Source organism: Pelecanus crispus, chromosome W, assembly GCF_030463565.1.
Source record: "Pelecanus crispus isolate bPelCri1 chromosome W, bPelCri1.pri, whole genome shotgun sequence".
In the NCBI taxonomy this organism is placed as follows: Eukaryota; Metazoa; Chordata; class Aves; order Pelecaniformes; family Pelecanidae; genus Pelecanus; species Pelecanus crispus.
Window position 1 is genome coordinate 8,392,711 of NC_134675.1, and position 21,186 is coordinate 8,413,896.

Sequence of the window (21,186 nt, forward strand, 5' to 3'; positions counted from 1 at the left end):
GGTATAGACCATGTAGACTGGGGGATTTCCAGTCCATCTTTTTATTCTTAAAGTGCTTATTGCTGTCATCTCATTTTCTCTTTACAAACAATTATGTCCTTAAACTTAATTTTATCAAATGTTGGACATAGTCGAGTTTTGTACAAGCATCAAATTTTGAAGTAAAGAATTGTGTTTGCACTACTTGCTCCTCAGGCTGCAAATGCTGCCTCTCAGGGAAGCTGTGAACTATTACAGCTCACTTGAGCCATCCTCAAGGGCGTAAATGAGAACTTTGGACATCCTGCATTGTGATGCATTTCACTTTCTGAACAAGGGCCGGTTAGCGGCGGTCTTTCTCAGAGGAAGGGGTGAGTGTGTTCTGTAGCGTGCGGGAAGGAAGACTTGCCAGGAGGTGCTTGGAAAGGGGCTGATGAGGAAACAGCTAGTCTGGCCGCTAGGCAGTGTGGGGGTTTCAAGCAGATGAAGGAATGTGAAAAGGGGTCACACCAGAAGAGGAGTGGAGAGAACCCCTGGGCTGGCAGGGCCCACACCACCTCCTCCCAGCTTCTTGCCAGCATGGGCAAGGTGAAAGCCCATGGGCAGAAGTTGGCAAGACCCAAAGATGGGAAACAATGAGGCTCCTGAAGGCAACATGGCATGTGGAGCTGGTGAAGCATGGACCATTAAGCTCACGTGCTCAGAAAAGGTGGAGCGCTCTGGTAGCGGTTCCCAGTCAGAAGGGAGACAAGGGTCAGGGTGAGGCAGAGGGACAACTGAAGGACCTGTGAAGTTTTATAGAGCTGTTATCAAAGTAAACACATCTGCTTATTTAGCATTTTATTTAAAATCTATTTGTTCACTGCATTATTTAACTTAATAGCATATTGTCCTAATAACTGGCAGAGCCTGTGTTTAGTTACAAATATTTGTTTAAAAAGTGACCTGATTTTTTAAGTGAGTCACATTGTTGTGTGTTGGGGATTCCAGTTAAATTCAAAGAAAAACTATCATGATAATATTTTTTCAGGGAATTTTCCTGGACTATGAATGAGAGAGTCTGCGTGTAAGGTGGAAGCAAGCTATTGGTTAGAAATGTTTGAAAGGATTGGTTCGCTGAACATTCGTCCTAACTTGGGTTTTATACACACTCAAAGAATTCAGGTTTTTGTAGAGCCAAAGACCAATATTCTTTTAATTTATTTGCTTATTTTATGCTATATCAGAAGAAGAATTATGACCGAGTCATGAAAGCATTGGATAGTATCACTTCTATTAGAGAGATGACGCAGGTGAGTTTAAAAATCTTTACATAACTTAATCAGCATTTCTAGAACTAGGAAGATGTTTTTATTGCTTGCCTATGATGAGTGGGGAAGTCAATAGTATCATCTCTTTCCGATAGAGCTGTAATATTATTAAAATGTGTGTTAAAAATAACAAACCTAGAGTATCCATAACAGCAGTCAAATAAAAGTGATGAAGTAGAACTCAGATCTTTTGAAATTTAAATAAGGGATAAAAACAGCACAATGGGACATTGTAACAAGATGATCACCAACTGCTGTATTTCTGGAAATATCAAACTGGGTCTTTTATTTCCAAAGCAAAATAAATTGATTTTGTGACGGTGTTCTGAATGATAGCTTATCGTGGTTTAACCCTAGCCAGCAACTAAGCAGCACGCAGCCACTCGCTCACTCCCCCTGCCCCGGTGGGATGGGGGAGAGAATCAGAAGAGTAAGAGTGAGAAAACTCCTGGGTTGAAATAAGAACAGTTTAATAATTGAAATAAAGAAAAATAGTAGTAGTAATAATATAATAATAATAATATACAAAGCAAGTGATGCACGATGCAATTGCTCACCACCCGCCAACCGATACCAAGCCAGTTCCCAAGCAGCAATCACTGCCACCTGGCCACCCCCCCCCCAGTTTCTATACTGAGCATGATGTCATATGGTATGGAATGGCCCTTTGGGCAGTTTAGATCAACTATTCTGGCTGTGCCCCCTCCCAGTTTCTTGTGCACCTGGCAGAGCATGGGAAGCTGAAAAGTCCTTGACTAGCATAAGCAGTACTTAGCAACAACTAAACCATCAGTGTGTTATCAGCATTCTTCTCATCCTAAATCCAAAACACAGCACTATGCCTGCTACTAGGAAGAAAATTAACTCTATCCCAGCCAAAGCCAGGACATAGCTTTATTTCTATTATAACAAAACACTTGATCAGCTAAGTATGCTTGGGGACTTGGAAGGTTGGGTCTCTTGGGATTACTACCATACAATTTCTCAATATTCACAGTGGGACAGAATCTGATAGCCATACTTATGTTTATTGTTACACTTCCTTTCCCAAACAGCCCAGCTGATTATAAGTGATTATTGAAACCTCTCCCATGTACCTTGCTTTTCCAACTGTTATATAAATGTAACCTCATAAGAGTTTATAAATCTTATTCTATATGTATTCGTAAAGTACTTTGGGATTCTGGAATGAAGAATGAGGTGTATAGAGAGCAGTAAAATACACTGAAAATTAAAATTCAGATATTTTTGTTATTTAATGTAACATCTTGTAAAAATTTTAAAAAATCATCTATTTCTGTTAATATAATGTCGTTTAAAAAGAAAAATAACCACCATTTTGCTTTTTTTTTAATGTTAAAATAATTCTTGGACTGAAGAGTTTTAAAGGGATGCTTTGCACTGTGATTGAAATCAAGAAAGGTTTTCAAAGGGATTTTAAGCTGATACGGTATTTTACTTTACCAGTTTATACCATAAACCAGTTAACTTTGAGAGCCTTAATTTTGTGAAGTTCCAGTCCAATTTCTTATTCCAAGAGCCAAACATAAATAGACGTCTTCTGCTGTTCTCCCTGAGATCACCAATGTTTGCTATAATATACTCATTTCGATGCTAATTATATGTTTATTATTTTACTCCAGGGAAAATAATTGCTATATTAATTCTTGTTGTTGTCAAAACACATTTATAACTGTACAACACTAAATGTCAGTAAAACTGTGATGTAAGCCTAATAATGAGTCCCATATATTTGTTTTAGTAGATGAAATCACGGGCAATGTAACATATAAAATTTAACCTTATGATTTCAACTAGAAATAAAGAACATAATTACTCTTTTCTAGGCACCTTACTTGGAAATAAAGAAGCAGATGGATAAACAAGACCCACTTGCACATCCTCTTCTACAGTGGTATAAAATTGACTCACATGAGATTATAATTATTAAAGTACCAAGTCGAATGAATAGTCACTTCACCAGTTTAATTTGGTATAAACTCACCCTAAGAATTAATGTCGGGGTTGACATTTGCAACTGCATTTGCTTCTGGACTTCATCTGGGCCCTCTGAAAACACTGGAAAGACTCCAGCTTATTTGTATGGCCTCAGATCTGATTTTCTAGTCAAGATTTGGTCTGCTTCCATCTGATAGGTTCAAAGGCCTGCAGCTGGGTGCTTTGTGGTGGCCATTCATAACACATGCTTAAGAAGAAAAGTTCTGTTTGGTTATCATGTCTAATACATCTGTTTCTTATTTTAGGGTTATTTCTAGTAATAGATCACATATTGTGAAGCTACCAGTGAATAGGGTAAGTGTCTGTGGGTTCTTTATTATTTTCTCATTTCTCATGGCTTGCATTATCATTTTAGGTGGGAGTCTCCTGTCCAAATGTAGGTGTCTACATTCAAATTAATCACATGGGCTCCATTAATAGACAGGGGAGAGAAATAGGCAGTTTCAGGTCATGATTCATAGAATCATGTTGTGAATATCTAAAATAGGTCAAAGGAATAATGCTCAGAAAAAGCCTATTTGAGGTGAGTAGCTCAAATGCAAGTGTCTACCTTGTAGTCATCTGAGATTGGATGAGAACGTCACTGTTTTGTTACCATATAGAATATTAGATACAGAATTGTACAAAAAGCAGTGCATACAAACATGATATACCAGGAGATCCACATATGAGTACACTGTAAAAAGAATATAGCTCTAGAATTTTAGAGGGATGGTGCTGAGATTCATTTCTGAGTATGTGTGCCTCTGATTAAAAGCATAGTAATCTGCAGCCTTTCAGTTCTGAACCTTAATTCAAAGACAGCTCTGATCAGAATACCATGATGAAATTGTTAAATTTAATTACTTTACTAGAGCCATATTAGGCTGAAATATGTTTCAGAAACTTCTATATGTTTCATAAACTGAAGGACATTTTTACTGTTTGATTTCAGGTAAAAACTATGGTAATGAGACCAATTTCAACTTAGTTCATGTAGTTATTTAGATGCAATCATATATTAGAATCATAGAATCGTTCAGGTTGGAAAAGACCTTTAAGATCTTAAGTTAAAAATTTACACATCTTATGGAAAAGTGCATTCCTCTGATTTCCTAAACACGTGTTACTCACTGTGCACTTACGTAGTAAGCAACATGGTTTTTGGAAGAGCAAATGTTCAGTTCAGTTAACTTTAACTAATACTAGTGAGTCTAGCCACTGGAAATAAACTATTCAGCTAAGTGCCTGAATACCACCTATGGGCATATCCTCAAAGGAAGAAACTTGCAGCAGTGTACACCAGCTTCTTCACTTGAGTATATAACTGTGGGATCTGAACATCAGCTCATCTGATGTCTGAAGACAGTTAGATGGCTATATTTGCAACATCTAGCATGCCAAACATTGGGATACCTATGCAAGCTTGTAAGAAATGTAGAGGTGTGTGCTGATGAAGCCCTACCTCTTCCCCAGCCTGAAGTCCTCTGAAGACCTCAGCTATGTGTTTCTGTGGAGCTAGAGTTTTATTTTTTTAATGTAGGCACTTACATGGTATTTAGGTACAAACAAGCAGCTCTCACTTCTCTTTTTAAATACAGCTGACAGGAGAGGTGGTCCTGATTAGCACTCACTGTGTTTTATGCAGGTATCGCTGTTGCAGGCATATGCGGAGCTTGCTCTAGATCTCTAGAGTACCTCTACATCTACAGAGCTTTGCTGAAGAGTACTGAAGTGATTGCAACCTTAATGGTACTTAAAAGAGTTAGATAAGAGATTTTGTCAATTGTCCCATTGGACCTAGATGACTAAATTTTGCTAAGTCTCACTCTAGTGATAGCGTTGCACCCAGCTCACTACATCTGATCTGGTTGAGCTCCCGTTCCTGTTTGCAGAAAGAATTTAACACTTTTAGGGTTTGATTCATCTGAGCTATTTTTGACATCAGTTTAGGATGGTGTGAATCACAGCATAGACTATCAGCACAGTGGTTATTTTCTCCATCAATTATAAAGAGAGCCTAGGCTGATTAGTAAGAGGTAGGTGTTCGCATTGTGAATCTCTACATATCATAGAATCATAGAACCACTTAGGTTGGAAAACACCTTTAAGATCATCCAGTCCAACCATTAACCTAACACTACCAAGTCCACCACTAAACCAATTTAGGGCAGAGTAATAATTAATTTCATGTTTCCTGGCTTGGTGGCTGCATTATTTTTTAATGAAAGTAAACCTAAAATAGAATCATTAAGGTTGGAAAGGACCTCTAAGATCATCAGTCCAACCGTCAACCCAACACCACCATGTCTACTAAACCATGTCCCAAAGTGCCACATCTACCCGTTTTTTGAACACTTCCAAGGATGGTGACTCCACCACCTCTCTGGGCAGCCTGTTCCAGTGCTTGACCACTCTTTCAGTAAAGATATTTTTCCTAATATCCAACCTAAACCTCCCCTGGCGCAGCTTGAGGCCATTTCCTCTCATCCTATCACTTGTTACTTGGGAGAAGAGACCAACACCCACCTCACTACAACCTCCTTTCAGGTAGTTGTTAGAGAGCGATAAGGTCTCCCCTCAGCCTCCTCTTCTCTAGACTAAACAATCCCAGTTCCCTCAGCTGCTCTTCATAAGACTTTATTGTGTGAAACAGCATGGTATCTTAAGAACTACCATTATGGAAATACAATGGTTTTGTGTCAATCAACTAATTTTCACTTGTACACTGTTATATTTTACAGCAACTGAAGTTTATGCACACTCCCCACCAGTTCCTACTTCTCAGCAGTCCACCAGCCAAAGAATCTAATTTCCGAACTGCTAAAAATCTCTACGGAAGTACCTTTGCATTTCAGTGAGTACATATATTCATATTAATCAAAGTTTACCAAAATGCCATGTTATATTTTTGTTCTTTGCATTTGAGGTTAACAGCTGGGAATTTATTGTTTTAAAGGATTACTGATTTAATTTTGCATTTTACACTGTGGATTTTAACGCATTCTGTTTCATTTTTTTCAGTGGTTCACACATTGAAAACTGGCATTCTATCCTGAGGAACGGCTTAGTTGTTGCTTCCAATACGAGGCTGCAGGTAAATATTAGACTAAATACACTTTAGCTAACCTGTGCCCATTTGATAACATATTAAGCTTAGGTGAGGTTTTAAGTGATGTGATTCTGGTAGTCATATAGGTGGAAAAATGGGGTGATTTCAAATACCCTCATGATTCCTGGAAAAGGTACTTTTCTGAAGCAATTAAAATGGAATAATGTGTCTGCTAAAATGGCTAAAAAATCCCATCGGTGGAATCAGTGTTTCAATTGTACATTGCACAGCAGCACCTCCATGAGGCTTAGCTCAGTACTGCTTAAAAGCAGTCTCAGATTAAAATTTAAACGCTACATAAACTATGTTTGTGTTATAGGATCCAAGAACATACTAGATTTACAGAAGCTGGCTTTACAGCATCTTCTCTTCTCCCCTGGTTTCCTTGAGAAAGGAATATGAATGTACTGGCCAGGAGGGAGCTATTGCAAACTTCAGTTCGGTTTCTCAGACTGAATCATCAGGAGACCACTATTACAGAGCAAAGTAGGCAGTATCAGAGGGACTGGGGAGCTATAATTCAGAGTATTTTAGCATCAGGGTTTTTACAGCTCTTTCTCCAGAGCTGAGTCCATGATACCTTGGAGGAGGATCCCAGGGTGCTGACTAAGGATCGGGGAACAGGAAACACTGAAAAAAGGGAATGGAAATCTCTGCTGTTCCTCTTAGTGGTTTGGATGGTTTTATTAGCATCTTTGTAAGATACTTTCTCAAGAAAGCAGGATTTACACACCAAAATTCACCAAAGTAAAACCCTTTGTTCGTGCTTATTTTTTTGTTCAGGGCTGAGATACTGGGAAGAGGAGGAAGCAGTAAAGCCCTGCTTTATACAAGTCATCATTTTTAAATCTCTCACATAACTAGGGCATATCCTGAGCCCAGTTCATTCTGCTTACCCCAGTAACAACCAGTCAGGAAAAAATATATACTCACCAAGGATCCTATACAACATTGTAGGATCTGGAGGAGTAAGAGCATGACTGCACATTCCTATGGGAGCTCTGGCACATTGCAGAGATGATGTAAATGTCATTAGGTCAGAGGAAAGAAATAAGGGTGAGCATGACTCTGAAGCCCAGTGGTCATAATATCTACCTGGGTAGGAGATAATCTGGGTTCTCGTTTGTGCTCCAACAACTACTTAGAATCACAGAATCATAGAATCATTTAGGTTGGAAAAGACCTTTAAGATCAAGTCCAACCATTAACCTAACACTACCAAGTCCACCACTAAACCATATCCCTAAGTGCCACATCTACACATCTTTTAAATACCTCCAGGGACGGGGACTCAACTACTTCCCTGGGCAGCCTGTTCCAGTGCTTGACTACCCTTTCAATGAAGAAATTTTTCCTAATATCCAATCTAAACCTCCCCTGACGCAACTTGAGGCCGTTTCCTCTTGTCCTATCACTTGTTACTTGGGAGAAGAGACCAACACCCACCTCACTACAACCTCCTTTCAGGTAGTTGTAGACAGCGATAAGGTCTCCCCTCAGCCTCCTCTTCTCCAGGCTAAACAACCCCAGTTCCCTCAGCCGCTCCTCATAAGACCCATGCTCCAGACCCTTCACCAGCTTCGTTGCCCTTCTCTGGACACGCTCCAGCACCTCAATGTCCTTCTTGTATTGAGGGGCCCAAAACTAAACACAGTATTCCAGGTGCGGCCTCACCAGTGCTGAGTACAGGGGGACAATCACTTCACTAGTCCTGCTGGCCACACTGTTTCTGATACAAGCCAGGATGCTGTTGGCCTTCTTGGCCACCTGGGCACACTGCTGGCTCATGTTCATTCAGCTGTCGACCAACACCCCCAGGTCTTTTTCCGCTGGGCAGCTTTCCAGCCACTATTCCCCAAGCCTGTAGCGTTGCATGGGGTTGTTGTGAATGAAGTGCAGGACCCGGCACTTGGCCTTGTTGAACCTCATGCAGTTGGCCTCGGCCCATCGGTCCAGCCTGTCCAGGTCCGTCTGCAGGGCCATCATACCCTCGAGCAGATTGACACTCCTGCCCAACTTGGTGTCATCTGCAAACTTCCTGAGGGTTCACTTGATCTCCTCATCAAGATCATTGATAAAGATATTGAACAAGACTGGCCCCAATACTGAGCCCTGGGGAACACCACTTGTGACCAGCCATCAACTGGATTTAACTCTATTCACCACAATTCTTTGGGCCCAGCCATCCAGCCAGTTTTTTACCCAATGAACAGTACTCCCATCCAAGCCATGAGCTGCCAGCTTCTCCAGGAGAATGCTGTGGGAAATGGTGTCAAAGGCTTTACTAAAGTCCAGGTAGACAACATCCACAGCCTTTCCTTCATCCACTAAGCAGGTCACCTTGTCATAGAAGGAGATCAGGTTAGCCAAGCAGGACCTGCCTATCATAAACCCATGCTGGCTGGACCTGATCCCCTGGTTGTCCTGTACATGTCGTGTGATGGCACTCAGGATGATCTGCTCCATAACCCTCCCCGGCACCGAGGTCAGACTGACAGGCCTGTAGTTCTCTGGATCCTCCTTCCAGCCCTTCCTGTAGATGGGCGTCACATTCGCTAACCTCCAGTCAACTGGGACCTCCCTGGTTAGCCAGGACTGCTGATAAAGGATTGAAAGTGGCTTGGTGAGTGCTTCCACCAGCTCCCTCAGTACCCTTGGGAGGATCCCATCCGGCCCCATAGACTTGTGAGTGTCTAAGTGGTGTAGCAGGTCACTAACCATTTCCCCTTGGATTATGGGGGCTTCATTCTGCTCCCCATCCCTGTCTTCCAGCTCAGGGGGCTGGGTATCCCAAGAACAACTGGTCTGACTATTAAAGACTGAGGCAAAAAAGGCATTAAGTACCTCAGCCTTCTCCTTATCCTTGGTGACAATGTTCCCCCCCGCATCCAACAAAGGATGGAGAGTCTCCTTGGCTCTCTTTGTTGTTAATGTATTTATAGAAACATTTTTTATTGTCTTTTACTGCAGCAGCCAGATTAAGTTCTAGTTGGGCTTTGGCCCTTCTAATTTTCTCCCTGCATAGCCTCACGACATCCTTGTAGTCCTCCTGAGTTGCCTGCCCCTTCTTCCAAAGGTCATAAACTCTCTTTGTTTTTCCTGAGTTCCAGCCAAAGCTGTCTGTTCAGGCAGGCCGGTCGTCTTCCCCACCGGCTCGTCTTTCGGCACATGGGGACGGCCTGCTCCCATGCCTTTAAGATTTCCTTCTTTAAAGAATGCCCAGCCTTCCTGGACCCCTTTGCCCTTCAGGACTGCCTCCCAAGGGCCTCTGTCAACCAGTCTCCTAAACAGGCCAAAGTCTGCCCTCCGGAAATCCAAGGTAGCAGTTCTGCTGACCCCCCTCCTTACTTCTCCGAGAATCAAAAACTCTATCATTTCATGATCACTGTGCCCAAGATGGCCTCCAACCATCACATCACCCACAAATCCTTTTCTGTTTGCAAACAACAGGTCTAGTGGGGTGCTTTCCCTAGTTGCCTCACTCACCAGCTGCATCAGGAAGTTATCTTCCACACACTCCAGGAACCTCCTAGACTGTTTCCTCTCCTCTGTATTGTATTTCCAGCAGACATCTGGTAGGTTGAAGTCCCCCACGAGAACAAGGGCTAGTGATCGTGAGACTTCTCCCAGCTGCTTATAGAATATTTCATCTGCCTCTTCATCCTGGTTGGGCGGTCTATAACAGACTCCCACCGTGATATCTGCCTTGTTGGCCTTCCCCCTGATTCTTACCCATAAACACTCAACCCTATAGTCACTATCATCACATCATCAAGCTCTAGACAATCAAAACATTCCCTAACATAGAGCTACCCCACCACATCTCCTTCCTTGCCTATCCCTTCTGAAGAGTTTATAGCCATCCAGTGCAGCACTCCAGTTGTGCGAGTCATCCCACCATGTTTCTGTGATGGGAACTATGTCAGTTTTCCAACTGCACAATGGCTTCCAGCTCCTCCTGTTTGTTGCCCATGCTGCGTGCATTGGTGTAGATGCACTTCAGTTGGGCTATTGATCCCACCACCTTTTTGGAGGGAGAAGCCCTAATTCCTATGTGACCATTCTCAGGCACTTCCATGGTTTCTAACACATCCATATCCCTTGCGTCTTTGTTGCCGCATGGATCTCCATCGCCTACCTCCATTGAGATGGCAGACCAAAGGACCTCGCTAGCACACCGTCCCTCAAACATTGGCATGCTGCCCCCAGGCTTATCTCTAGTGAACCTAGGTTTATCCCTTTCCCCCTTTGAATTTAGTTTAAAGTTCTTTCAATGAGCCCTGCTAACTCCTCTGTAAGGATCCTTTTCCCCCTTTGAGACAGGTGTACCCTGTCTGTTGCAAGCAGACCTGGTATCATGTAAACCAACCCATGATCAAAAACACCCCAAAATTCTGCCGTTGACACCAAGCTCAGAGCCAGGTATTGATCAGCTGGCTCTTCCTGTGTCTTCCCTCATCATTCCCTGCAACTGGAAGGATAGAGGAGAACACTACTTGTGCTCCTGACCCCTTAACCAGTCATCCCAAGGCCCTGAAGTCCCTCTTGATTTCCCTTGGACTTCTTTTTGCAACTTCATTGCTGCCTACCTGAAAAATCAATAGTGGATAGTAGTCTGAGGGCCGTACCAGGGCAGGAAGCCTTCTCTTCACATCTTTAACCCAGGCCCCAGGGAGGCAACAGACTTCCCTAAGAAGCAGGTCCAGTCTACATATTGGGCCTTCTGTTCCCCTCAGAAGAGAGTCTCCTATGACAATGACCCCTCTTTTTTTCTTTATGGAAGGGGTTTTGACACAGGGTGTAGGCCAACTTAACCTCAGCGACACCTCCAAGCTAAATGAACCATCATCCTCGTCATTGTTCAGTTCCACTTGCAGAGCCTCATACCGATTATGCAAGGGCACCTGGGAAGGTGGGGCAGTCACAGAGGAGACATGCCTGCTGCACCAGGCAGGAACTTGTCACCTTTGCTCCCTATCCCTTAAGTCCCTGTGTTCAGCCAGGTGGAGAGAGGATAGGGAATCCTCCATATCATGTGACCTGTCTGCTTGACAAGCCTGTCTCAGGGAAGGTAGGGTGCGGATCCAGTAGTCTATCTCTTTCTCACACTCCCTGATGCTCCTCAACCTACTCACCTCCTCCCAGAGCTCTGCCACTAAGCTGAGGAGTTCCTCTACCTGGGCGCACCTCCCACAGGTGTGCTCACTACTGCCGTCCGGTACTGGCATAAGAGTAGGGCACACGCCTGACACCTGGGTGGCAGCGTGTTCCCACCACAGCTCTGTCTGGGAAGCTGCGTCAGTCGTGGTGGGTGCAGAGCTTAGAGAGGCCATGGCTTTTTGCGGGGTGCATACCATTGCTCCCTGGTCGAGCTGGCAGAGCCACAGCGCCCTTCCTGCGTAACCTGCCACCGGACACCCTGTCCACGTCACTCCTGGTCGCTAGCGCTCTCTAAGGGCTTCTTTTATACAGGGGGAGGGGGGGGGGGCCGGGGTGGTGGCTTGACCACCGTTGCTCCTGGCCCCGCCCAGGTCTTGTCAGCCGCTGTCACGGGAGCTGTGGGCTCCTGGCAGCTCTCTCGGCTCCCCCTGAGGTTCCCCTGGTTCGGGAAACCCCCCTGTGCACCACACTAAAGCACTCCACTGCCAATCATGCTGGCCCCAGAGCTGCTCACCTCGGCAACTTTGTGTGTTTTCTTTAAAGACTTTTCCACATAAAGCAGTCAGTCCCTGGAGGAGAAGTGAAACCCATACCTCCCCCTTTCCAGACAAGAAAATGACCACAGCGCTAATAAAAAGTGCTCAGTTTTGTTGCTTAGCCCAAGCTCCATGACATGGAGCAGTGATGCTGATGAAGAGTCTTCCCTTTCTTCTTTTCAGACAGCTGGTAGCTTTGTGGCTAAAGTGAAGTCCCTGCAGTGATGGGATATGCGTGTCTGAATTGGCTCAGGCAAAAGCTTGATTGAACCCATTCCTCCAGTACTCAGGCTGAATTAATGACTGGATTTTTCTATAGCATATGAACAGCATTATCACCATCTCTTCATTTCTTACCTTAAAGAAAAGAAAAGTAGCTGTTGCTGATGATGTTTCACAAAGGCTGGCTTAGGCTGTGGTTCCTGCCAAGGTTTTGATGCGAGACACATGCTGAGCTTGCTCAGCCTTGTTACAGCTAAGGTGTATTTGGCCATCTACAGAAGTACCCTCCATGGCACTGTTCGATTTAAAAACAGAAAATGCAATTTTATATATAAATCTGATGTAAAATTATCTTTGGGCATTTGGACATGGTTTCCACAATATACAGTATCTTAGTTGTATATTCACAGCATGATTTTTTTTAAAGACTTCTTTGAACACCATTTATTACCAGACAATAAATTAGCGTAGTGCTTATCTACATTAGGACCTGTGCCTATCATTATTATTTTTTCCAGATAACCAAATTAAACAATCACTCTGCTCTTTTTCAGCTCCATGGTGCAATGTTTGGAAGTGGAATCTACCTTAGTCCATTGTCAAGCATATCATTTGGTTACTCAGGTGATATTTATAAATCACTCTAAAGTTGGAGAAATATAGGGGGGTATCTTAGTCTACTGCTTTTCTTACCAACTTCACTGCTTACAACACTGTAGTAAATTTTATCTTTGTAGGCCAAGATTTAATTTAGTTATAAAAGAGAAAATCTAAGTTCCCTTATTAAACACCTGTTCCCATTTTCCAAGGTACTGAGCATCTTGACACTGTGCTTGAAGCAAATAGTAGCTAATACTGGATGCTGTGTGTAATGGAGCAGGTCTTGATTATGCAGTGGAAATCCAACTTTGTGTTTGTGATTTTTTTTGTCAGTATTTTCCTAAGTCCATCTAACATTATCTATGGATTCATGGGCTTTTAGGACCTGATCTGACAAAACAAGTATTCATCAATAGACGTGTTCAACCGTGTATGTGTAAGAATATTCTCAAGTATCGCCATGTCAGGGTTACATAGAAAGTACAGGACAGTGTGTTTATTTTAGCATGAGAAGGGGAGGGAACATAATTTGTCCCACTAATAAATCCAAAAGGGAGCAATGCAGAGTTTTCCATGTTGTCAGGACCTGAACTGGACTGTCCAGAGAGAATCGTGGAGGTTCTGTGATTCCCTTGGGCTAAATTAAGGTGAAACGACACCAAACGATCAATTAAACACTTTACTGACAGTAAACACCAACCTGAACTTGGAAAGCACCATGATATGCAGGGGATAAGGGGGACCCTCCCACTGAGTCACAAGGTTCAGAATAGACCCCCTTGCTTTCTAAACTCCTTTCCAGAGAGGAGTCTAGGTGCAGCTAGGTCCAATCTTGGTCTCAGACTTGGTCAACGGTTTATGTGAATAAGGCGGCAACCTGAACCAGGAACGCACCACAATAAGCAACGTGGGTTCTAATCCAAATACTTAGGAAGGGAAAGGAAAAGGAAGAAAGAGGAGAGACAGAGAGATATCACCACCCTTGGATCCCGCGATGTTGACGATAAACGCGGCAGTCCTCCGGCTGCAGGCACGCTGCTCCCGGAGCCCAGGGCCTCCGGCTGCGCCAGCAGCAGGTGGGGGAAGCTGGTCCGGAGCAGCAGTGCAGTGTCCTCCAGTGGTGGGGGTGCACCACGTGGCTCCTCGAAGTTGTGTCTTCTATAGGCCAGTCCCCGCCTCTAATCTCGCCCCCCTTGAGGCTTGTTCCAGAATGTTCTCCATCTTCTGCACAGGTGCCACTGGGGGGGGGGGGGGGGGGTTGGTCGCGACGGGTCTTTCGGGTGGTCGTGAGCCCCTTCCTCAAATGAACTCTGCATGACCTTTGGCCATCAGAGGGCAGAACTGCCAGTCCTCTGACCCAGGTCTGTGCCAACTCTGCACCAATCGGCTTCTCACCTGTGGTGCTATGCAGACCCCAATTTATCGCTATGGAGACCTTAACTTGTCTCTTTGCAGACCTTAACTTGCCTCTTTGCAGACCTTAACTTGCCTCACCACGATGTTTGAGGCATTAACTCTTTCAGTCCCTGACACATGTAAGAATAAAATAATAAATTGAAGCACAATAGAAACATGATACACCAATATGTATATTAAGAAACTTTCATAGAGATTTTAAATTACAGTGACTTTTTTCCTTTAGTTAAGTTGTATTTACCATTTCATAGAATCATAGAATGGTTTGGGTTGGAAGGGACCTTAAAGATTATCTAGTTCCAACCCCCCTGCCATGGGCAGGGATACCTTCCACTAGATCAGGTTGCTCAAAGCCCCATCCAACCTGGTCTTGAACACTTCCAGGGTTGGGGCATCCACAACTTCTCTGGGCAATCTGTTCCAGTGTCTTACCACCCTCAGAGTGAAGAATGTCTTCCTAATATCTAATCTAAATCTACCCTCTTTCAGTTTAAAACCATTACCCCTCGTCCTATCACTACACTCCCTGATAAAGAGTTCCTCCCCATCTTTCCTGTAGACCCCTTCAGGTACTGGAAGGCTGCTATAAGATCTCCCCACAGCCTTCTCTTCTCCAGGCTGAACAACCCCAACTCTCTCAGCCTGTCCTCATAGGGGAGGGGCTCCAGCCCGATCAAGCAGGTCCATGTCCTTCTTATGTTGGGGGCCCCAGAGCTGAACACAGTACTCCAGGTGGGGTCTCACGAGAGTGGAGTAGAGGGGGAGAATCACCTCCTTCGACCTGCTGGCCACTTCTTTTGATGCAGCCCAGGATTCGGTTGGCTTTCTGGGCTGCGAGTGCACATTGCTGGCTCATGTCCAGTTTTTCATCCACTAATACATCCAAGTCCTTCTCCGCAGGGCTGCTCTCAATCCACTCATCACCCAGCCTGTATCCATGTTTGGGAATGCCCCAACCCAGGTTCAGGACCTTGCACTTGGCCTTGTTGAACTTCATGAGGTTCGCACGGGCCCACCTCTTTAGCCCGTCAAGGTCCCTCTGGATGGCATCCCTTCCCTCTAAAGTATCAACCACACCACTCAGCTTGGTGTCATCCGCAAACTTGCTGAGGGTGCACTCAATCCCACTGTCCATGTCCCTGACAAAGATGTTAAATAATACTGATCCCTATACGGACCCCTGAGGGACACCACTTATCACTGGTCTCCACCTGGACATCGAGCCATTGACCACAACTTAAGTGTGACCATCCAGCCAATTCCTTATCCACCAAATGCGTGTCTCTCCATTTCCTCACATATGAAAGTGTTGGTATAGTTGAATGTGTGTTTGTGTGCACGTAGATAAATTTAATTCTGAGAGTTTTAGTTATGCTTTCTGATTTTCAGTATTTTTAGGTAATGTCACGATTCATTTTAAGAGCTCAGCATTTTTACTAGTATTTATTGAATTTCAATATCAGTAATCTCTAAATGCACTATTAGCTTTTCAGAGATTACATAAGTATGGAAGCTCTTTAGGACTCACTAAAAGTGCAGGTTGCAGTATCATTATCCAACAAAATGCCCTTCTTTTTGAACAACATTGCTTTGTCAGCTTCAATGTGTTTTTTCTGATCTCTACCTTTTTTGGTCCCTTCCATCCAGGCTCTTCCAGAAAGGAGGCCTGTATTCCCATGAAGTATATAATACTTGATGCCAATAAAAACCACGGAAGAGTCCTACATTCCCTGTTACTTCAAAGACTTAAACTTATCCATAATTCAGTCTGTGTTTGCAAACTACCAAGAAATATGGGATACTGGAAAAGCAAGGAAGCCTATAGTAGCATACAGTACAGGAATTTTATATAAACCAACATGAAGAATATAAGAGAGATGCAAGGCACAAATGTAGGCATTCAGATTTCTGAGAAGGAAATTGGTTCAAAGGTGGCTGATATATAATTTAATACTTTTACCTGTAGATAAATTAATTAAACCAAGGTAGATTTTAAAACTACCTTTAAATAAATTGACTACTCCTAAAAATTTTTTAGACTTTTAATAAGTCTAAATAAAGTGTTAAAGATTAATATCTAAAGTTCTTTCTCTAATGACTTTACTGTCCCACCCACTGTAAATCAGACTGTGTTACTTCAACCTGAATAGGGTCAGTTAAACTCAAGACATGCTGACATTCAACTCTGTTAAGCAACCACCTAAGAGCATTCCTGAGCTGAATTCAGTGGCATTTAAGCTCATGTTTATCTGCTTTTGCACCTGCTTAATGTAATTTGACTTTCCTAAGGTCTTTGCAACACATGCAGATGTGTTAGTAATTTGCAGGATTAAACTGAAATATTCTATGACAAAGTTGACTAGCTTTTTGTCTGCCATGCAAAGGACTGTGATTCCCACTGTGCTACCTGTTTCATTCTCCATACTTAACTTTGCTTATGAAGGTATTTATATGCCAGGGTATCTTACATGATTTTAATATTCTCAGGGATGAACAAAAAGCAGCAGAAGGTGTCAGCTAAAGATGAACCAGCTTCAGGCAGTAAGGGCAGTAATACATCACAGGTACAGTACATCAACCATCTCTGGAAGATTTATGGTTTTATGTTTGGGAACTTCATAGCTGAAAAGAAGGCAATATTCCCTTTGTGAAAGCTAACAGTTTTGTTTTATTGAATGAAATCACCAACTTCAGAGACTGCAACCATCAAATACAGCCCAACTGCTTTTAGTAACAATTTACAGAGTATACTGCAGGTCCCTGTGCCCTTCTTTTCCAAGTAGTAGTATTTGGGAAGAGAAAGAAAATGAAATACAGATTGCATTATGACCCTTAGCAAGCCCTTGCTTTCTGAGTTCTAGACTTGCAGAAGAATGATGCAAGAGGAATTGAGAGTGGTTATTGATGAAAAATGAGTAGCATTTCATTGACAGCAAGTCAGTTTTTCATAGTTTTTACATATTAAACCATTAGAATTCTGCTTTATCTAAAGCAAACTCATAGCATTTACGTGTAGGGCTAAATTTTGAGAAAGAAATCTTACATCTGTCTCTATAGTTAACACATAAAAACTACAGAATAATCTGTCTTTGGAGCGAGATTTGTATGTAACAGCAGAAGCCCTCAGAAATGAGAAGGCCAGTAAAATATCAGGGTAGTGGCCAAAGAATTGATGATCAAATTCACCTTGTAATTATTTTTTTTCTGCTATCAATATGTTTGTCAGTAACACTGATATTTCTAATAATATTATTCATTCTGTAATAGTTAGGAACTTTTCTTTCTGGATGAAGGAGTTCAAATTTCTCCTATGACAATAAAAAAAAAAGCTTTTAGAAATTCTATTACATTTAGAAATACAATAGAAATATTTTAGAAAGACTGCCTCTATCTTTGTTCATTAATAAACCACTGAAAATAGCAGCCCTCTCCTTTGTTACTTTTTCAGTCAGTTTGTCTTACTGCACTAATTAAGTTTTCTCATGTTTTTACATCTCAGTCACAGAAGAAAGGACAACAGTCACAATTTTTGCAAAGCCGTAACTTAAAATGCATAGCCTTATGTGAAGGTAAGCTGAAAGCCCTTGAAAAACTGTTTTAGTCATGGACACAGTGTTACTGGATGCAAATCAGTGAGACCTTTAGTTCCAGTATTGGTTGTTTTTAGGTAAGAGACTACTGGTAGGTGTACAAGTACTTGCTTAATAGCTGACCTTTATATTTCAGTTCAGAATGTTTCCCTCTTCAAACAAAACCTGTCAACACATGCTGAATTTTCATGAAATAATCATATGCACATAGCAACTGATCATCTGGTCTGTCTTTCAAATGTGATCATATTCCTAAGCCATCAATATAACCCAAGTTGTGGTCTTTATTTGCAACAGTGGCTTCTTGCAAGCTCTTGACAAATGCATTAAACACCTACAAGTCAGAAAAAACAGCTTTCCTAATGAATTTCCAAATAATTTTTCACTTTTCAGGCAAATATACTGTTCATCTGGTAATCAGTCTGTTCTCTCTGATGGCTGCAGAAATTCTGTGAAGTTAAAATCCAGTGCATATGAATACAGTCATTCTTGAAAGACTTGGGTATTCTTTTAATAACTAATGAAACCTCAGCAGGTTTTGAGAACAATGAATTATGAAATTTGAATAAGAATTGTACCAGTGATTGGTAATTAGTCTTATTGGCCAAACAAAAAGAATTATATTAAACTCAGTTTGCCCTCCATTTTGAGCATTTGTTGATTTTTAAAAGTAAAAATTCAGACAGACAGTGAAAAAGATGTTATTTCAAAATTGAAGCTTTAAACTATATATGCTACTTTTTAATATATATTCTTGAGAATGTTCAAGTGAAATATTTAATATGATTAAAGAGATGTCAGTCAACATGAAAATGCAATTTGATCTGGACAGAAAAATACATAAGCTTAGTTCTAAAACTTTCAGAAGAAGATATGAAATTAATCTAGGGTTTACTATAATTTACTTGGCCTTTAATGCCTGAAGTTTCTAAATATAAATTACATCTTTCCCTAGGACATTTTCATCTATGTCATTCTTTCCTCACATTTATTAATGGATTATGGATCTTATAAGGGTGAATTTTAAATATTTGGTAAAATATATTTTACATCATTCATATTCACTTCATTTTTCTGTGAAAAGAAGTGTTATGGGGAGGTGGTTAATATAGATTTTAAATAAAATTAATTACAAGAGAAAAATGTTTGTTAAAAATTACAATTCATGGAAGAAATGGTGTAAAATTGAATATGCATTTATTCATGGTAGCGTTTAAATGCATTTATAGAAATCTTTTCAAATACAGATTGGCAGTAAAGATTCTACCTAGCAATAAAAAGGTTTCTTTCCTGTGTTGTGCTTATTCTGCTGGTAAATAACCTATCATCAAATATATTGCTGTTTTCTAAATGTTGAGCAAGTTTTGGCAAGCTTTGTGATCCCCTTGAGCCATAATTGCTATGCTATTTTTTTAAAAGTATTTGGTAGTATTGCAAATCTCAAATTTGTGGTATCTCAGTTTCAGGCTTTATCTTTCACATCTTATTTTTGGCTCAGCCATCATCAAACACAAATGTCTCTGTTCCAAAGGCTGACTAATTGACTCAGATGCTCCTTAACAGCCCTATGGCCATTTAAAATCAGTTTTTAATAAATATACTTTTTCATTTTTCATTGCAATTAAGAACTGGCTCCCATACATCTGTGTTTTCTGGAAAATATAACATATTTTGGAAACAAGAATCAAGTTCATCTCCCTGTTTGTACTAGCAGCCAACTCGGAGTCTACACCATGCCACAGACGTGCACTGGAACACTACACATTCCCAGAAGGCTATTTAAAGTGTTTAAAAAAGCAAATCTTTTAAAGCAATATTTTCCAGGCATGTTTTCATCACTATGAAATTTATTGTTTCCCTGATAGTGATAACTTCATCCGATCTGCATAAACATGGAGAGGTATGGGTAGTTCCCAATACGGATCATGTGTGTACAAGATTTTTCTTTGTGTGAGTACAAAGCTTCTTTTAACATTCAACATCTGTCCATTCTAGGCCTTTTTCCCCATGTTCCCTCCAATAGTTGTAAATGAAATAGATAAAAGATGTTTCTTCCTAATTCTTTAAAGTATCACTTCATTTTTTATTTATCTCTGTACTTACTTTTGTTAGGAAATGTATGTATAAGTTAGTGACAAAGGTTTAGTAGATGTTTAGTTATATAATAAATGAATGGAGAGTTACTGATTTTTCCCACTCTATAGCATTACCTCATGTTACAGTAAGTCTATCCATGTATCATAAAATATCTCTTCTATTTGGGTGTATGTTTTAAAGCTGAGGAATTCATTAAAGGCTTCCTGTCTATGATGTGGGCATTTCCCCTCTCACCTATGACTTGTAATTATATATCAGCATAGATTTCAGCCCTGCAAAGAGAGTCATGCAGACCAGTGGAGGAGCACACTGACTTCAGATTGACCAGCACTGGGGGTTTCAGTGATCAGGATTGCTTTATCCATGCAAATTCTTAATGCAGGCGAGTTCTCATAAGGAGAAAAACCCTGGAGGATGACATGGTGTCACCACTAAGTGGAGGCCCACTTGTGACAGGAGTTTGGGTGCCGCAGACATTGCGGTACATTGTGCATGCTTTGGCACCAGCCTTGCACAGGGTGGTCTGGGAGCAGCTGCAGAAACAGAAACAGCACTTTCCTTTATACCTCCAGCAAGAGGGAAGTTGCTAACATGCCAGGTGCCGGCAGAAGTCCCCTTTGGGTCCTAGCGGGTTTTTCAACCTCAGGGTTTCGATGACAATGGCAGCCCTACCACCCTTCACTGTCTATAGAGTTTAGGATCTGCATATAACAGTGAAGTGCAGCAGAGCATTTTAATAGGAAACTTGTTAACATGGAATAAACACTCTTGATTATTGAACAAAATAGTTTTGGATGTTTTTAGGTAGATTAATAAAACACTAATTTGATTTTATTTTCTGTACTCTGTTTTTAGTTATGAAGATGATCAAGTGGGTGATACAAGTATAAATACACAGGAACCAAGCATTCATAAAGAGATTCTTCGAGTCATTGGCAATCAAACTGCTACTGGTTAAAAGGACCACTCTTATTTAATTGATGTGATTTGGAAGCCTTCCTCGGTCTCAAAGCTGGATTTTGAACTGAAGAAGATGCAAAAAACTAATTTATTATTATTACTATTCTAAGCAAATTAACCCTTTGAATCCTTCTGTTTTCTTACTTAGTATTTCTTATCAAAATACCTGAGATGGTATGAATTAGCAACTGTAGGGGTGCAAAGTC

The 21,186-nt window shown here is 41.5% G+C and overlaps 1 protein-coding gene across 2 annotated transcripts in view; it reads left to right on the forward strand.

Annotated features, from left to right (window-relative positions):
- LOC142596459 (protein mono-ADP-ribosyltransferase PARP8-like) overlaps positions 1–20,986 on the forward strand; it is a 173,497-nt gene extending 152,511 nt beyond the window's left edge. For both annotated transcript variants that reach the window (XM_075725567.1, XM_075725566.1), the window contains 10 exons: positions 1,206–1,271; positions 3,137–3,204; positions 3,554–3,602; positions 6,032–6,144; positions 6,312–6,384; positions 12,872–12,941; positions 16,821–16,897; positions 17,833–17,902; positions 19,789–19,873; positions 20,876–20,986. In XM_075725567.1, the coding sequence (XP_075581682.1) occupies positions 1,206–1,271; positions 3,137–3,204; positions 3,554–3,602; positions 6,032–6,144; positions 6,312–6,384; positions 12,872–12,941; positions 16,821–16,897; positions 17,833–17,902; positions 19,789–19,873; positions 20,876–20,978 (774 nt within the window). In that variant the 3' untranslated portion in view covers positions 20,979–20,986. The remainder of the gene's footprint in view (positions 1–1,205; positions 1,272–3,136; positions 3,205–3,553; positions 3,603–6,031; positions 6,145–6,311; positions 6,385–12,871; positions 12,942–16,820; positions 16,898–17,832; positions 17,903–19,788; positions 19,874–20,875) is intronic.
- The last annotated feature ends 200 nt before the right edge of the window (positions 20,987–21,186 follow it).